This window comes from Symphodus melops (genome assembly GCF_947650265.1).
Source record: "Symphodus melops genome assembly, chromosome: 13".
In the NCBI taxonomy this organism is placed as follows: Eukaryota; Metazoa; Chordata; class Actinopteri; order Labriformes; family Labridae; genus Symphodus; species Symphodus melops.
In genome coordinates this window covers 21,430,159-21,447,986 of record NC_136703.1, presented here as the reverse complement: position 1 = coordinate 21,447,986, position 17,828 = coordinate 21,430,159, and the positions used below count along the sequence as shown (strand labels likewise).

The 17,828-nt window shown below is 40.5% G+C and overlaps 2 protein-coding genes across 2 annotated transcripts in view; one reads left to right on the top strand and one right to left on the bottom strand.

Annotated features, from left to right (window-relative positions):
- Positions 1-13,134, top strand: part of camta1a (calmodulin binding transcription activator 1a) — a 292,114-nt gene extending 278,980 nt beyond the window's left edge. The window contains 12 exon segments of the mRNA XM_079360272.1: positions 133-329; positions 439-517; positions 699-1,044; positions 1,142-1,617; positions 2,418-2,596; positions 3,180-3,423; positions 4,207-4,278; positions 4,430-4,450; positions 4,580-4,779; positions 6,050-6,124; positions 6,754-6,784; positions 8,739-13,134. Coding sequence (XP_079216398.1) covers positions 133-329; positions 439-517; positions 699-1,044; positions 1,142-1,617; positions 2,418-2,596; positions 3,180-3,423; positions 4,207-4,278; positions 4,430-4,450; positions 4,580-4,779; positions 6,050-6,124; positions 6,754-6,784; positions 8,739-8,771 — 1,953 coding nt within the window. The 3' untranslated portion in view covers positions 8,772-13,134.
- A 986-nt stretch (positions 13,135-14,120) lies between these two features.
- Positions 14,121-15,852, bottom strand: LOC306834275 (urotensin-2-like). The gene is made up of 4 exons (XM_079360107.1): positions 15,615-15,852; positions 14,676-14,801; positions 14,429-14,472; positions 14,121-14,341 (listed from the first exon to the last, which is right to left on the bottom strand). Exons 1-4 carry the CDS (start codon positions 15,778-15,780, stop codon positions 14,228-14,230), a joined length of 450 nt encoding a protein of 149 aa, XP_079216233.1. The 5' UTR covers positions 15,781-15,852; the 3' UTR covers positions 14,121-14,227.
- Positions 15,853-17,828: the final 1,976 nt, after the last annotated feature.

The following is a 17,828-nucleotide window of genomic DNA, read 5'->3' as shown; positions in this document are numbered from 1 at the left end:
CATGTGACAGAACTAATCAAGCGTCGTGATTTCTTTTTTTCTGTTGATTGACGCTGAACACAATTAAGTGTTTGTTGATGTTAAGAGGGATTTAGAACAACAATTAACGCTTTCCTCTTTTGGGTATGTGAGTGTGTATCGGGCCAGTTGCAGGCCAGCAGCTCCTTCGAGAGCCGTGTTGTGGTGGTCTGTGAGAAGATGATGAGCAGAGCTTGTTGGGCCAAATCCAAACATTTAATCCACTCCAAGACCTTCCGAGGCATGACGCTCCTTCACCTGGCTGCAGGCCAGGGCTATGCCACCCTCATCCAGACACTCATCAAGTGGCGGTGAGTGCAAAATACTTGACATGCCCTATAATGGGGCTTTGGTTTGTAATTAGTGTGCCCTAACAGTAAATAGCTGTGAGACGCTAATTGTTTTCTCTCTTCTGTACAGCACCAAGCACGCTGATAGTATTGATTTGGAGTTAGAAGTGGACCCTCTAAACGTAGATCACTTCTCCTGCACACCTTTGGTAAGAGAGCTGAAGTTATCATGTCCTAGCCTGTGTGGTTTGTAGAGGTCTTTAGCAGTGAAGACAGACATAAGATCCCATGAAACTTTTTTTTGTCTGTCCTAAAATAGTATAGTGCACCACAAAGAACTTTATCTTAGTGGCTGTTTATAACTCTGTTTTTCATCTGTCTGCCACCCAGATGTGGGCATGTGCGCTGGGTCACCTGGAGGCAGCGGTGGTCCTGTATAAATGGGACAGGCGTGCACTTGCTATCCCAGATTCTCTGGGCCGATTACCTCTCTCGATTGCCCGTTCTCGTGGCCATACCAAACTGGCCGAATGTCTGGAGCAGCTACAAAGAGAAGAGCAGCAGCCACCGGCCCCTTTACCACCCACAACCCGCATGTCGTTCTCCCCAGCCCCCGACACACCCACCACAGACAGCTGGATGGTCAGCTGGGCAAATAACACCCAAGCACCCAGCGGCAAGAAAGGAGGTCCTGCAACAACTACAACCACATCCAGCACCACAAGCCTCAATCCAGGCCAGTAAACTTTATTATTTATGTCAATCTTTTAATCCACACTTGGAGAAAAATTAGACATTCTGATGATAATTGTTACATATTGTGCTTCTTGCAGATTTGAGACGGCCAAGGTCAGAACCGTCCAACTACTACAGCACAGAGGGCCAAAGAGATCTCCCGCTAGCTAAAAAACACAAACCCAACCCAGAACTGTTTCAGACTCGGCCCGACAAGGCCATGTCTGTTCCTCTGAGCCTGGAGCAGCAACAGCTCCACAAGCTGTCCTCTAGCCCCAAGAGCCTGTCCTCAGAGGGCTTGAGCTCAGACAAGAGTCTGTCTACAGGAAGCAGTACGGGGACGACCAGATGGAGCTCCAGAGAGAGTTTCTCCAGCAGTGGCTTGGGGAGGAAGGCGCTGGGGGTCAGTGGAAGCAGCAGCTTGGGGAAGGAAAAACTGGTCAACCGGATACGACAGAGGGAACAGCTCGGCATGCTGGTGATGGCTGACAGAGAAATGGCTGATGCAGAACTGTTATCCTATCGGGAAGATCTGGAGAACCAGGACTGTCTCACACAGATGGATGACTTGCAGGTGAGAAAAGCAAAACCCAGCTGCGTCCTCTGTCAGCTAAAGATGCAAACTTAGATCCTGTTACAGCCAAAGATGAAAGTTTAAAAATATGACCTAAAACCTTTTGCTTTTGGTTCAGACGCTTGCATCGCAGAAATTGTGTATCATAACGTACAGCATGACTCATGGGAAGAAAACACAAGTTAAAATAATCCAGAGTGATTGTTGCCTTTGAAGATTTTTTTCTTTTGAAGATGTAAATAAGTTGTGTAACATGTAATGCATTTGGTGTATGCATATTAGTTTTAATAGATATTTTCAGAGTGTGATTTATTATCACCACATGTGAAAAAGCATACATGAGAATTAAACTGTCACCAGTGACAACAGCCTGGTAATTTAAGACTTAAATACAACCCTACAGTACCATGCCACTTCTTTAATGTCCGCCTCCTGCGCTGGGTAGGCAGCATTCACCAGGCCAACCTGGCACTCTGTCGATGACCATCACTGCATAATAAACTCTCTCTATTGATCCACTTCCATAGCCAAGGGATCCTTCCAGTCATCCATCTCAGTCTAACTACTCCTTCAACAGATGAAGTGCCGGATTAGAAATGTTAGCCTCCAACCTGATCACTCTTGTCATTATTAGCCTCTCCACTGGCCTTTAAGCCAACATTTTTCACAGGGCTAAACGGGCAGCCCAGTGTGCATGTCTGAATCATGTACAGTCAATAGAAAAGTTAGCCTGTATTTAATGTTTAACATTGAGAGTTTGTGTCCTCTTATCACTCTTCCTTCTATGTCCAAACAAACAGGTAAACATGATGACTCTGGCGGAGCACATTATTGAGGCAACGCCAGACAGAATCAAAAGGGAGAACTTCAGTGCTGCAGACTCTGCGCCATTAGACACGTCAGGGGTCAGCAACACCATGAACTGGCTGGCCAACTACCTGGGAGATGTGGAGCAGCTGCCAAGCATTATACACCTACGGTGAGCAGCACTTTGGAGCAGGCAGAGCAGATGTCTGTATGGTACAGCACAAGTGGCTTTTTGTGCAGCATGTGTTTCCTGTACTGCATAAGGTATCCGCCTTTTTTATCCTTTGCAACTCAGTATTGTTGCAAAGGCCACTTCTACACACACCAAGAATTTTAAAATGGCATTTTAACATTGATAACAATATTGAATATAGGATATTAATCACTTTGGATTTTTTGATATTGTAATCCAATAGGATGTTTGTGTTAAAAAACTGCTGGTTGTTTTTACTTTTCAGCCGTTGGCTCAGGGTGACTGCCACAGTTTCCCATTTGCATTAAGTAGAAAAATAAACCCTCGGTTGCAAGTACTATATATTGTTTGATTTTGGATTCAAAATTAGCACACAATATAGAAAGGTAAATATTTTAGTGTGTTGACTACAACTGTACCAAAGAACATAAAAAGAATGTAAATATAAAATGTACTGATTTAAAGCTTTCACATTTTCAACCTATTGCTTTAATACACAGACACATGTATGAAGATCAGGGGTTGAAAGAAAGTTAATATTTCTCTCTTCTTCTTTCCTTAGATCTCTGTATAATGAACCTCTGACTCCATCATCCAACCCCAGCCTCAGTCCTGGGGGGTCTCCGCTGAGGGAAGGCCCCTTGGAGAGGTCTACTCTCCCATCTCCAGCTGACTGGAGTGAGTTCATCAATGCCTCCAACAGCAAGGTGGAGCGAGACCTGGCCCAGCTGACTCTGTCAGATCCTGAGCAGAGAGAGCTGTATGAAGCTGCCCGCCTAGTCCAAACTGCCTTCCGCAAGTACAAGGTACAGGCCTGACGCTCAGGTGCCAAATGCTGTGTGCACTGCAGCCTGCAGTCACAGGGTTGGAAGTTTAATACTGGTATCATAAACCTGTTTTTTTAAGGGATCACTTCATTTGGTTCCAAGATATGGAGCTCTGATTTTGGGAGTGTAAGACTGTTTATGATTACTTTTTTGTCTGGGGATACACTGTTCTTGTCATTTTCTAAATCTACCTGTGTCTTATTCTCTGTTCCTGTGCTCATATACACATAACAACAAAACAACAATATTTCAAAATACGTCCCTGTGGTTTCAGCATGGGAAGCTGCCTTGAGCAGAGCATGGCCTTGCTTAGAGGAACGACTGCACTGTCCCCTTTATCCCTGCTGCAGTTAGATTAAATCAAGCTTATGTTGTCTTCCTCTCTATTTGTCTCTTTATCTGTATTTTTAGTAAGCTGTATGGAGCCTGCTGCTGCCTGTTTTTAACTAGCTCTAAATACACCAGTCCTTTCCCCTTGCCCTATCCCATTCCTCCACTCGCTCTCCACCCCAAAGTGACTTTTAATGAGTTTTCATATTACGAAATGTTTGCTGTCGTCCCCAGTCATCTGTTATGTCTGTCTGCCAGCCGATGCTAAAGCGGACAACAGTCTCACTTGGAGCCAGTTTACCAGCGTTGGACATTTGCCAGGTTCACCAGGAGATCCAGGAGATCCAGGGGCATTTGACAGAGCCACTAATTTCCAATGTGGCAAAACAAAGGTTCAACTGACCCCTGATCTGTCCCACTCTACCCCAACAGGGACGGCCGGTTCGAGAGCAACAGGAAGTAGCTGCTGCCGTTATTCAACGTTGCTACAAGAAATACAAACAGGTAGGCATCACCAACACATTGAGGTTTTGCTGACATGAAAACACAATATATCTTAGTCTTTTTTTAAGCCGAGGTTTCATTATTAAGTTTTTGAGAATGTAGGAGTATGTTAGTGCATCATTCACAACCTTTCTCTGTTTCTGTTTACAAGCTAACATGGATAGCCTTGAAGGTAAATGTCTCTTACTACCAGCTGTTGAATTCAGAGCCAAATGCTGGCTTGGTTTTCTCATCTACAGTGTGAAGCCGTATCACTTAGCAAATAAAGTTTTCACACATTGGTTTGTTCTTTTTGGCACAGTATGCACTTTATAAGAAGATGACGCAGGCCGCCATCCTTATCCAGAGTAAATTCCGCAGTTACCACGAGCAGAAGAAGTTCCAGCAGAGCAGGAGGGCTGCCGTGCTCATTCAGCAATACTACCGCAGCTACAAGGAGTTTGGCAGACTGAAGCCCCACCACCGCGGGGCTGCTGCTGCCCTGGTGCAGCACAAACTGAGGTAGGCAACCGGCCATATACGGCCAATTACTGGAATAACTGACTCAAGGAATGTGACAAGAATGGAGAAGTACGCAAGATTCAAACTGCACAAGCATGAAGAATACGTATGAACAATTGAGTGTGTAGTTAAACCTAAATACACAAAGACGATGCACTATGGCAGTGATTCCCAAAGTGGGGCCAGGGACCCCTAGAGGGGGGACCGGAGTTATGACGGGGGATCCGGCAAGACTTAACAATAACAATGCACAACACTTTTCACTGCTCGCAAAGTCTGTGAGAGGAGTTCCTGGTAAATGTGATGCTGAAAATAAATTTAACACACGTCACAAATTTGGAAGTGTCATATCACTTTCATTGCATCCTCTTTGAAAGTGGCGCGTCAGGTTTTTTTTTAGTTTTTTGTTACACTGAAGTTGCTTTCCTCTACTTGTTGCAGCTCCCAGGTAGAAACATCTAGAAATGTGTTAGCAAAGAGCGTGACTGACATTGTGTTAAGTGTATGGCGATGTAGGTTGATTTGTATGGCGGAGGGGGGGCTTGGCAGAAAAGGTGTAAAGCCACTGTGCTATTGAGATGTTAAAGGTTGAAACTAATTTCTATGAAGGGCAGATGTGATTTGTTTGAAGGGAAGCATTTGTTATTACCCCAGTACAACTATATATGGTTTTCAAATACAAATAACAAACAAATAACCTCAGTGTGAATGTTGTTACCTCCAACCTTCATAATCTATCTAATCAGTTCCTTTTTTTCACTCCATTTATTTGTCCCAAAAAGGTAGAAAAACACACACAGGAACAGGACTGGAATCTGTATTCAGAACTTTAACAAGTGACGAGTATGTGGCTTCACTCTGCGATTTTTAATCTCTAAAATTGATTCCAAATTATTCCAGAGATATGACTGCAAGATTAATCTTGTAACCCCTCAGCAATCATCATCAATCATTGTCTCACAGTCTCAGATATTTGCCTCTGGTAACACATTTGTCCGTGACTTTAGTGCAGCCAGTGGTTAGGGCTAAATGACTTCCTGGCAAGACTTCCTTTTCCATAAAAGGTGACGTTTTTTTGTCCATATAAGTTCTTCTGTTGTCATTACCATGCTGAAAATCTAAACCCCAATGTACAGATTCTACATTTTTATGACTAATCTATATATAAAGACCACCAAAGGATAAAGGATAGTTACATTCACAGTAAGAGAATGATTACCAGTGTTGCTTTAGAAAATGAAGACTGTCATGTCTTTCGGTTGTTTTACAGAGGTAGTCTGCTCACAAAGAGGCAGGATCAGGCTGCCAGGAAGATCATGAGGTTCCTACGTCGCTGCCGCCACAGGTAAACCCAAACGCTGACTCATACACACGCACACATCACACTCATTGAATATACACACTTTTAAACACATGCACATTTGGACTGGGTATCAGAGAGCCTAGAAATACATTCAAAAGTGTTAATCCCAGAGCTGTGGCTATGGTGTTATTGTGAACTGCACCTATAGGGCAGCCATATTGATTCTGTAAAGTCGATACATGTATTTGCAAGGAGAACATGACAATATGTATTACAATGTTTGTTTGTTTTTTATCACAGCCCTAATACACATACACATGACATACTCATTTAAATGTACTCACTTTAATCTACATATGGGGGATAAAGCTTTATATTTAATGCAGGCGCTCTAAAAAAGTGACGTTTCATGAGCTAATAATTTAGTAGAAAGTAACAACTACTTCGTTTCACACTCTTGTCCAAGTCTCACTTATCCTTTTACTCCTGTTGTGTGTCTGAATTGCATTTTTGTTGGACAAAAATTGGGTGGTCAGAAATGTCTCCAACACCTAAGCTCCACCCCTCCTTCCCCTCACTGTATTTGGTTCCCCACCTGTCCTCGCCCCCTCCCTCACAGTGCCTACTGTGTGCTAATAGCTGTCTGGTATTGTTTTGCTGTTTATGCCAAGCCCCTTGATGGACCATAGACTGTTCAAGCGGGTGAGTGCAGCCTCAGCAACTCAGTTCGTGCCTCTCTCTCTCTCCTTTCTCTCCTTTCATTTCTTATGCCTCTTTCTCCTTCTCATCTCTCCCTTGTTCTGTCATTCTCTTTCTATTTATTAAAACAATTATCCCCCTCTTGAAGTCTCAGCCCTCGCTTTCTCTCCTTCCTTCTTTCTCTCACGCTCACTCTCATTTTCTCTTTTGGCTCTCTGTCTCTCCCACCCCTTCAACCACCCTCCCTCCTTCTCCATCACTGTTGCTTGATGCCTGCTTGCATGAAGGCTGCCGACTGGAGCCACAGGTGGACTGAGAAGCTCAGATTTTAGAGCAGAGTATATCTCAAACTAACAAAATGCTTATGAATGATGATGTCACTGCAACACTTAACAGGCACTTCTCTGACTCTTTTTTATCTCTTTCTCTCTCTCTTCTTGGATTTTCCTTTCAGTTTTGTGTGGATGTGCAGATAGTGATTTTAAGAAAACAGGAGGCTTTGTTTCAATCATGTTTTACTCTGCTGCATGTCAAGTGGTGACAACTCTGGGCCTTGCTCTACCTTTAGGCATGCTATGGACCTGCTGTTTTTCAAGTAGTTGTCTGTCCGTCCGATCGGCTGTGTGTCCATTTCTTGCCACTCGACAGACTGAGAGGGGGAACAAACTCCCTTATTTTTTTTTCATTTAATGAAACTATGTCAAACTGTTTAAGGGAATATAACCACTGGTTCTAATAAAGAAATCAATACAACATGAGAAAATATTTTGAAACATGAACATTGCTGGGGGGGAAATCTCAGAAAAGCATAAATTGACATGTGAGCCTCCTCAAATATTTAACTTTTTTTAAATGTTGACAGTCCTAGATTATTTGTCAATCTTTTTAATATATACTCTATACTGTGTATAAAAAGTATGAACATGTTTTATGGCAGGTGAGATTGTTGATGTTCCCACCACCATGTTAGGCTGTGATATAGGTCAGGACACTTTGATAGCATATAGGTCACAGTGGAAAACAAACAGTGGTGTCTTCCATCCATTGGGAATAAACCACAGCTTTAATGGATTCAAACCTCCAGAGAGCTCAGCGTGACACGATGCAGCACACACACTCCTACCACTCCGAAGCACAGATAAGTTGTATTAGTTTCTGTTAAGAACGTGAGTAATGTTAAATCCATAACGTGATTTTGACTGATGTTTAAATATCACATTAAGGATAAAGATCCGACTGCTTTTTGAAAAAGACTGTGAACTCAAAACAGCTTCTGGAGCTATTCTTGAGGTCACCTCATCTATTTAAATATTATGAGTTCCTTTTTCCGCACATAAAGAGAGATGTTCTTCTCAACCACTGTGCAAGGAAACACTTCTCAGTTCTTTTAGTTTCTAAGTTGGGGAATAGACCAATTTCATTAAAATATAGGGCAGTTTAACATTATATAACATTATATAATGGTCTTTGTTTGCAATAATCAAAGAAGTTAGTTGCCTCCCGATGGAGGACAGCAGGGTAACATGAGTTAATTTGAGTGGAAAAGTGTGTCATGGAGCAAAGTGTCACTTTTAAAAGAGCTAAATCACTTAAGAATCATTGTAATTATACAAATGAAAACATCCCAGCTCTATTGTTCAGAGCACTTCAAAACAAAATGCCTCTTGTATATTTTGTCCTAAAAGTGCTTTTAATCTCCAACCTAATATTATATTATGGTAATGATTCTGTATTGTGTTATGATTATTCCCCGTCTGTTCAGTTCAGTCCTGACCAACTTTTCTCCTTCACAGACCAGCAGCAGTACATCCTGAACATCTGGGCTGTCTTGATATCGTTCTCATAGTGTTGGCTGACTATGTCAGGCCTGTGTATGTGTGTCTTGATGAGTTTGTTTGCAGAATCTTTAGCCATGGATGTTTGTATTCATGAATGTCTGTCTCTGTCTGTGTTCCAGGGTGAAAGAATTGAAAAGGGCCAGGGAACATGAGACCCCTCAGAAGAGCCCCCTCACGATGTGACATCACTCTCCTGACTCCTCTTTTCTTTTTTCGTTTGTACCCGAGACATTTTACAAGAGAAATGAAAAAAAAAAAAAAACATCAATGCAAGCACTGCAATTATTACTACTACAGCAGTGTTACTGGCTGGACTACTGCAACATGTACAACAGCTTTTTTTCACATATTTTTTCTTTTCACTGACTTGATTTTGATCGGAGAGTGGCAACTTCTAATGGGAATATAAACTACAAAGGGCCGGGGTGGGTGGGGGTTCAGAACATTTGCTTCATGGCATTTTTTGCACTTTTTCATGGATTGCTTTTGTCTTTTTTTTTTAAAAAAGAAGAGGATTCAGATGGGAAAGGAAGCCAACACAGGACATGTCTAAGAGGACATATATTAAGGCTGCTGCAGAAGATCTCAGAGGATAGGGAGACCATGCAGAAAAACTCTGGGCTGTTATTGTATTTCATATTTTTTTAAGTGACCAATCAATTCATTTGAAGAAGGATTTTTTTTTTTACCAAATCCACACACTTACTTTTATCCACTGCTGTAGATGATATGATTCAATTTTAGCTCAACAATTCACACTGTCCCACTGTGCTCTACCCCACCAGTCTGCCCACTCGGGTGGAGCTACAAATGAATGTAGTCGGGGGTTTAACGATGCAGAAGCAGATGAGGGATAAGATATTTGTTTTTGCCATTTCTTGAAGAAACCCACATGGTTTATGATCAATATTGTCACTTAATTACTTGAATTTGTTCCATACTGTTTGATGTATTTGTTCCATCATGTCTGATGTAATGGTGATTTGTATCTTCAGACTCTATGTTGTTGGTTCCTACCAAGAAAAATGCATGACTTCTTGGCAAGAACAGTCTTTGCTTGTGTGCTTATGGTCCAGTCTTTCAGCCTATCCTCTGATTTTCTTTTTGTTTCCATCTCTCTCTTCATCACCATCTGAGTAACACTGTCCATGTATCGTCTTGTTTCTTTGGATCTCACTCCACGTTGCTTCTTTCAGTTGATTGCTCCTCTGAAAGCGAACAAGAGAAGAGAACTTGTCTATTTGGTTAGTTCTGGTTCTGGTCATGCAGGTTATTAATGTTCTTTTTAAATGAACTTCAGAGCCTGTGAAGGCTTTTGAGGGGAAGATCACATACATTGCCTTGACGTCTTAGAGATTCTTTGAGGGGTCCCTAAGCTTGTCCCAAAATAGGGGTTTGACAAATCCATATTTTTGACAATTGAGCGATTTCTGTATATAAAGAAGGCTGAAAGTACGTAGGAAAAAAACATTTACCCAACGGGGATTGTATTTTAGAAATATATTATTTTATTCATTAAAAATGGGTCAAAAACAGGTATGAGACAAAAACAGAATATTTGTATAGTTTTGTTTGAATGCCTAAGAAGTATGGTTGTATTGTTTGTAAATAGTGTAAATACCTGGGATAAAAATGAGCTATGTGCATGAAAAGTATGACGAGATTCAAAAGGGAAAAAAACAACAAAAGCAGTAGTGGCTATGCTCTGTAAAATTAAAACTATTTCACTAGTAGAGTATTTTATTTTATTTTGATTGTTCTTGAGAAGAACATTTTGCTAAAGCATGATACTATTGCAATATAAAAAGTACAAAAAAAATACTGTATTTAGAGTTAGGAGAAGTCTGCAAAATTATCTTAAAACAAGTACAGTTATGTTTACATTTTGTTTCTTTGGTTTTTTTTAAATTATTGGTTGGTTTTGGGCTACCAAGAATTTTTTGCCAATGGTGCCAAGATATGTGAATGCTATATAGCTTAAGATGAAGAGTTAAGTTCATTTTTGCAGAACAGATAATCATACACACGCACTGAAGACCATAAGATCACAACTGGCCGAGTCACTTCAACAATATGGTACACAGTTTGCAGAGGGGGGGTCATGTTTAAGCCGAAAGCATTGAAGTCTCTCATGTCTCCACTGTTCCCACATTAACTGAAGCATTTGACCATCACTGAATACAGTTTGACTTTGATTTATTGTCTTCATTACAAATGGAATGTCATATGTTGTTGAGATTTCTTGACTGATCTTAGCAGCCTTGGCCTCGGTGTCAACATGACAACTCTCCGTCCCAGAGAACAAATGAATCCCCCACTTAAATCTAAATGTGCAGCAAGAACTGATTGATCAATTCTTGTGTTAGGGTTAGTGTTAGGCTTACCCCTGTTAACTTGACAGGATTTACCCTAACACACCACGTTTTAATAGAGAGGGACTCCTTGATCAAGGCTGCTAGGGTCAAAATTAACATTATATGTCATGTCAGATTGAACAAAGAAAAAGATTTCTGGTTGAAAAGAGATTTGTGGCAAACTGTACATGACTGGATTTCTTTGTCAAGCAGCTGAAAAAAAAAAAGTAATATGAACTCTTCCAAATGTCAAAGGTGCTAAAATCGTTTTAAAGCTATTATCAATGGAGGGTTAAAGTGAGCCAAAAAGACTGTAGTAACAAGTGTGTAAAACAGTGTGCTTGTGCCATTTATAATTCTGATTCTTGTACATTGGATGCTGGAAATATAAAACAGACAAGAGAGAGAAAACACACGAGCTGCTGTTTTTTCGAGGTGCCTGCTGGTTGCTGCCTAATACCTATAATATAGTCTTACCCAAAAGTGTTTCTGTATCCAAGTAATGACATTTGATCATTCAGCCAAGTGCCACTGAAAAACATGAGTTTTATTTTAAAGTGTTGTCATGTGTCTTAGGCTACATATTCTCACATTCATTTCTGTGACTGACAGGTTGTTTTGGTGTCTCTCCCCCCCCCCCCCCCCCCCCCATGTCAACTTTTATTTCCCGAGTGTTTATGTAGAAAGTGCCTCTTCATATCCTGATCGCGCATTATCCAGAAGACACACAATGTTCCTGAGGTTGAGGAAATGTGATGGTCACCCCCACACACACATACAGAGTGTTGTATCCTCTACATGATTGCCCCTCACCTTACACTGACCCAAGGCCACTATCTGATAAATTCTCTTGTTCACAGCAGAATCAGTCCATCACTCCAGCCTGTCTACATGCTAAGCTTTACTTTTTGTTTTTTTTCCTCTGCCTTCTGCTCTGTTTTCTACTGGGACAGCTTGTTGAAATCACATTTAAGAAAATGCCACTACTGGGGTTTGTTGCCTTGCATTCATCCTCTAGTCTGTTGTTAGAGTGCGTAGCCGATGCAACGTGGTGGCAAAAAGGAGTGGGATTTATTATGCTTGCATGGGTAAAATAGTTAACTGGGTGACAGAACCTGCACCTAAAGCATGCTTATTTTCCTAGAATCGGTAGTCAGATAGACTTGTTAAAAAGACTTGAACGTTGGATTGACTTGTCACAGAATTCCAAAAGACAGATGGCATGTGACTGAAGGGCAAACAAGAACTCCTACAAACGAGCCAATGATGAGTAATCAGTCGCAACTGATGTTTTCATGGCGAAGCATGACGACGAGATTGTTTTTTAAGACCGAGCTCAAACTTTGTAGACTTTTTCCTTTTAGTTTTTTTTTTTTTTGTTGTTGTTTAATTTAGATTTGATCAGTGTGCTCCCAACCTCAGATAGACCAAGGATGCAGACAATTGTGAAAGTATGTACAGCAAGTATTTCCTAAAAGTGACACACCTTACACACAAACACATGCACAAGACACAGCACACATGCAGACATGTCAAAGTGTCAGTTTCATTTGTACACAGCGCGGTGAGGGCAGCGTTTGCTCTTCTTGAGACTGAGGGACTGATTCACCTCCCTTCTGTATTTTACTCAGGGTGCCAAAATGGGGAGGAGGAAACAGAGCAGGACACGTGATTCACGGCATAAGAAGCTGAAATTCAAATAGGGAAACCTAATGGTACCGACAGGTTCACAGCCGGAATACGAAAGTAGTCAAAATGATTGAATATGAAATATAGATCAAGCAGATACCACAGGAGCCATAGAATAAGGTCCTGTTATATATAGCTCATTAAGAAAAAAAATGTGACTTTTTATCATAGAATCCTGTCAAATCATAGTATAATTCAGGCCAGTTCTTTCGGCCTCTAATTTATCTAAGTGACACAGTATAGAGGGTATTTAAGATTAAGAGAGTAGTTTTATGAAAAGTTCACCTGCAAATCTTGTTTTTACTGCCATTTATTAATGGGATGACAGGTTAGCTGATAGGCACTCTTCATTAGCGTTATAAATTTTAAAGCCGTTCTGTGAATTGACCTGGGAATCTGCCTTTCCTCCTCTTCTTTTTCCCCGAGTACCCAAACCGGAGAAAGGTAGGCACATCAGGACAACAGAACAGAAGCAGTTTTACAACATATTCCACTCGTGGACACAGAGCAATAAAGAATTATTTTGTGGAGACCTATAGACCTAGTGAAGTTTCAAAATGATTGGACACATGTAGTCGACTTACTCTTATGCAAATGCCAGTATTGCAAGACAAGCATTCAGTAGTTTATGGACAGCAATTATATGGCACCCTTTACCGAACTGCACGTTTTCATCAAATCCAAACCGAGAAAAAAAAGGCCCTGCTTTGATAGAAAGCTGTGGGTCCTCGACACTTTGCATGTGAACTAGTGTTAGATCTTTTTTCCTCTCCTCTATAGCTGTCTTTCTCTCTGTCTTTTCCTGTTATGTGACCCAATTTTTCTCCCCTTCTCTGACCCTGTATCCTTAAGGTTTCATCTCCTCTTGGTTCTCCTGGTGTGTTTTGCTTTCCTCCCTTTTCTCCCCTTCTCTTGTTTGTAAGTTTTATTTTCGTAATTGTGCATGTTCAAGCGTCACTGACTCGATGGATATGTTTAAAAAAAAAAAAGAGATTTCAGCTGCTGAAGCCATGCAAAACGTTTTGAATTGCCCTTAAAATATGGAAGATGTTTTCTGAATGCTTTATATTCTTTCTGCTGTAAAATAATAAAAAAAGGAAAAAATGAAGAAAACTCGAGAACAAAGTTTGCCCCGTCTTTTTGTTTCCTGTTTCTGCAAAGAAATAGCTGAGCAACACCTTTTATCAAGAAACACTCTGAGCAAAAACAGTGTCTTGGATGTAACTTTATTTCTTTTGAACATACAGTGCTCTATTACTTTAGATTTTAAGGAACAAATGCAAACAAATTGCACATAAATATATCACACAACACTTCTTAATAAATGTAGACATGTCTCAATCATACCTATGATAGAATGTTTTTGTTTTTTTATCAAATACTGTCATGTACAGTAAGTGTGAGTACACGCACCTAATGCACACATTAAATGTAAGTATGCATGTTTTTTTTTGTTAGTTTTTCCATTTGCATGTACTTAAAACAGTGCAGTGTAGGTTGTTGTTTTGTTTGTTTTAGTGCAAGCCCTGTCTCCTGTGTGTAGCGTCTCTGCCCATCTACAGATTTTAAACACAGTACTTCCAGAAACACTCAGTATTGCCCCCTCTCTTCCTGAACTGCTTCCGGATGCCGAGCACACGGCTGAAAGGATTTAAGAGACTTTGTTTCTCCATGAGGACCTGAAAGAACGGATAAAGAGGTTAGCTCGTTGAATGTAGCTTCAAATTTATGTTGCTGTTTAAGGATAACATTTGACGATAACCCACCTCTCTCTTCATCCCCCGAGGAAGCAAGCCAGTTGTTCTGGAACCTAAAAGAACAAACATGAGATTATTCTGTGATTTGATGAAGTGGATTTGAATTTACACAAGCCATGTTTCTTCACACCCCATTAAGAATTCCAGCTGTTGTTTTGAACATCCCAAATCACTTGCTCCTCGACAATGCACAAATATGAAAACGCATATATGGTTGCTTGTCACAATTGTGAACGGGCAAGTGAGTGTGCCTCACCATCTCTGTTGATTTCTGCAGACATCAATGTGGGATATCTGAGACTGGCACCATCCTGCAGTGGGAAGGTCTGCTCAGAGAGGGACAGATCATCCAGAGAGCTGACCCCTCGCTCCTCCATGGACACTGAGGACAACCAAACAACCACCACCACCACACAAAGTTAGAAATGAACAGGTATAGATTCACAGTGTACATTTTGAATGACTTACAAACAGTGCTTCACTGAAGGCAATATTTTTGTTCTTAAAAATACTGTGATGAGTTTTAAGGTGGTTTGTAACGGAGATAAATTAATATTAAAGCCTTTTGAAGGCCTACAAAAGCAAACAAACAAGACCCCGAAAATTGATGATTTATTTAGTGTGCCTGAAACTGCAGCTGTGGGGAAGGTGTCAGTGGAAGTGATTGACAGCATGATGCAGAAACAGCCTTATTTTTTCCGTTTTAAATTGTTTTGGATGAGTTATACAAGGACTGTTAAAGGAAAGCTAAATTTTAAAAAAATCACTGCAACATGTATAGGACAAATTAGCAAAGCGATCATAGCTACTGCTTTGTCCAGAGGAGTCGCCAAAGTTAACACAAACACAAAGTTCCTCACGCAGAATGTTACCATAAGATGTTTTTGTGTAATGTTATCTTAAAGCTTAGATTCAGGCAGGTCACAACCCCCCCCCCACTACTTTTCAGCATTTAATGAAAAGACTGTTCTTATAACTATTTCAACAGAAAGCTGAGTATAGTTTCTAACAGCAGAGGAACCTGCATTAATGCTCAATGATGTGTGAACTTTGGCAGAACAATCAGTGTTCAACACCGCACAAAGCAATTACATCGAGGAATTGCCTGCCATTAATCTTCACAAATGAGGTTTTATTACTTGAAGCTAATCAAGAAAGTGAATTAGCTCAAATGGAGTTGTTATTTTTCACTCACCAGGTCCTGGATAAGGCATCTCAGCAGATTCTGTGATGGGGTGAGCCAGCAGGGGACCAGAGGCCAGGAGGAGGAAGGCCCAGGACAGAAGATAGTTGCACTTCATCACTGAAGGATGCTGCTGGACCCGCACAGAGCTCTGCAGGTGGAAAGGAGACTTGTTCATGCTTTGTTGGTCCTAACTGGGTTATATACTTCCTGAACTAGCCTGTTGCCCCCTCCTTCATGCTAAACACACCACCCTTTCTAAGTGTGATAAATCAACAGGATGTCCGAGGTGAATTATAGGATCAATAAAAGGACAAGAGTGTCAGCCCGAGCTTCAAGGGCACACTCATGTTTTAGCAGCTCTTCAGACGGATTGACTGTTTTACTGACTTTGTAAATGAGATCGAAGCCGTTTTTTCAGATGTCATTCTCTGCCGCATCTCACAGGGGAGCAGGTGGGAAAACTGGGCAGCCAAGTGACTAATGTTTTTATGCAACCAGTTCATTAAACTCTGGGGCCGTTCGAATCCTCTTGTCTTAAAGCCCAGAGAAAAACTGTAACATATTTGGTGCTGCATACAAAGCGGGGAGAAAACCTAATAAAACAGCATAATTACTGACACAGAGCTTCAGCGGAAATGTGAAAATGTTCAAGGCCTTTTAGCCTGTAAGCCACTTGACATTTCAAATCAATTTAAGACAGCAGAAAGAGAATTTTTAACGGGTCACTGAATCAGATCTATTCAGGCACATTCGAGAGGCCTTGTTCTGGTTACTGTAAACGCTTTGTGATTAAAATATGAAATAAAACTCAACTTTATTAGTCATCCAGAGTCAGAAGACCAAGTCACCAAGATATTGAGAAAGTCATATGTTACCCTCCTGTATGTAAACTGTATCTTTATTAGAAGTGTGACGTCAATTTTCAGAACCCTGTATGATAATGAGGCTCAACCAAGCGCTAGTGACATTTAATTTTACGACCAGAGAGCCAGACGCTCCATTAGGTGTTGTTGTATATCATAGATATTAGGATTTATATTCTGTTTAAGTCAAGGTCCAGCCGCTTCTCCTCATTCAACCGTCTAAAATAAATGTTTTCTCCTCTGCACTTTTACAGGTCCTCTTTGTGAGTTATGGGGAGTCTTTGTAAGGTACTTGCGTTTGAAACCATTAGTAACACATATTTTAGACTTTCCTCAAATGCATTATGTGTGGATCAATACAAAGAGAGCAGAGAGATAGTAATAAGTCCATTTATAAAGCCTGTTTAAAAGTACTGGAATTGGAAACAGTGTATTACAGCGTATTTAAATGTTGAAGATAATCAATTCCCTAAAGTAAATAAATAACTCTACAAGAAGTAAAAAAAAAAAAAAAAAAAGTAATATAAAGATTTCAATGCAAAACATTTAACTTCTGAAATAATAAATGTGAATGTGAGCAGGTATATTTGTTAAAATACATGAAATATAAAGTAGCAAATGCAGTGCAAAGTGTGACAAATTGTCCCTCTCATTATTTCCTGCAGCAGTGTCCTATTCTGTCTTCATAGAAGCAGTATATTAATGTTGCATGTTCGAGGCCGAAGAGTGTCTTGGTACGAAAAGATCTCACCTGGTGGGTGGTTTCAGACACAGCAACACAATGTATTGTGTGAGTGTGTCAGTTGTTTAGCCAGGAAAAATAATCACAATATATGCAGCTACATCTGTCAGATGAACAGTGAGCCAAATCTGAACATTTGACCTGAAGTTTACCTTTTATACAAACATACATTAACAAAAGCTGATTATTTCTAACGCTTGTTGGATTTTCATGACATGATTGTCATGTTAAATGTTTCAGATTATGACAGATTATCTTTCAGTCATTTGTTAAATTTTCTTTTTACATTCCCGGACAGCAGACAATTAGGTCTGTCAACATCTGCTCAGAAACCCCCCCAATTATCTTAAACAATACAACAACCCAACATGATGCAAGAATGTTAAACAAACTATCACTGATGTGACCCGATAAATGTTTGTGACTTAATCAGATCTCAATGAAATAAGAGTAGCCAGCAGGGGGCAACATCATGTCTTAAAACCGCAATTAACTTGCAGAGCACCTCAATACTTGTTAAGCACTTAAGTTTATTTCTTTATTGTGGATCCAAAGAATTGACTGATAGATCTCAAGTGGGAAATCAAATCTTAATGGGATGTTTTCTTAGGTCCGCTA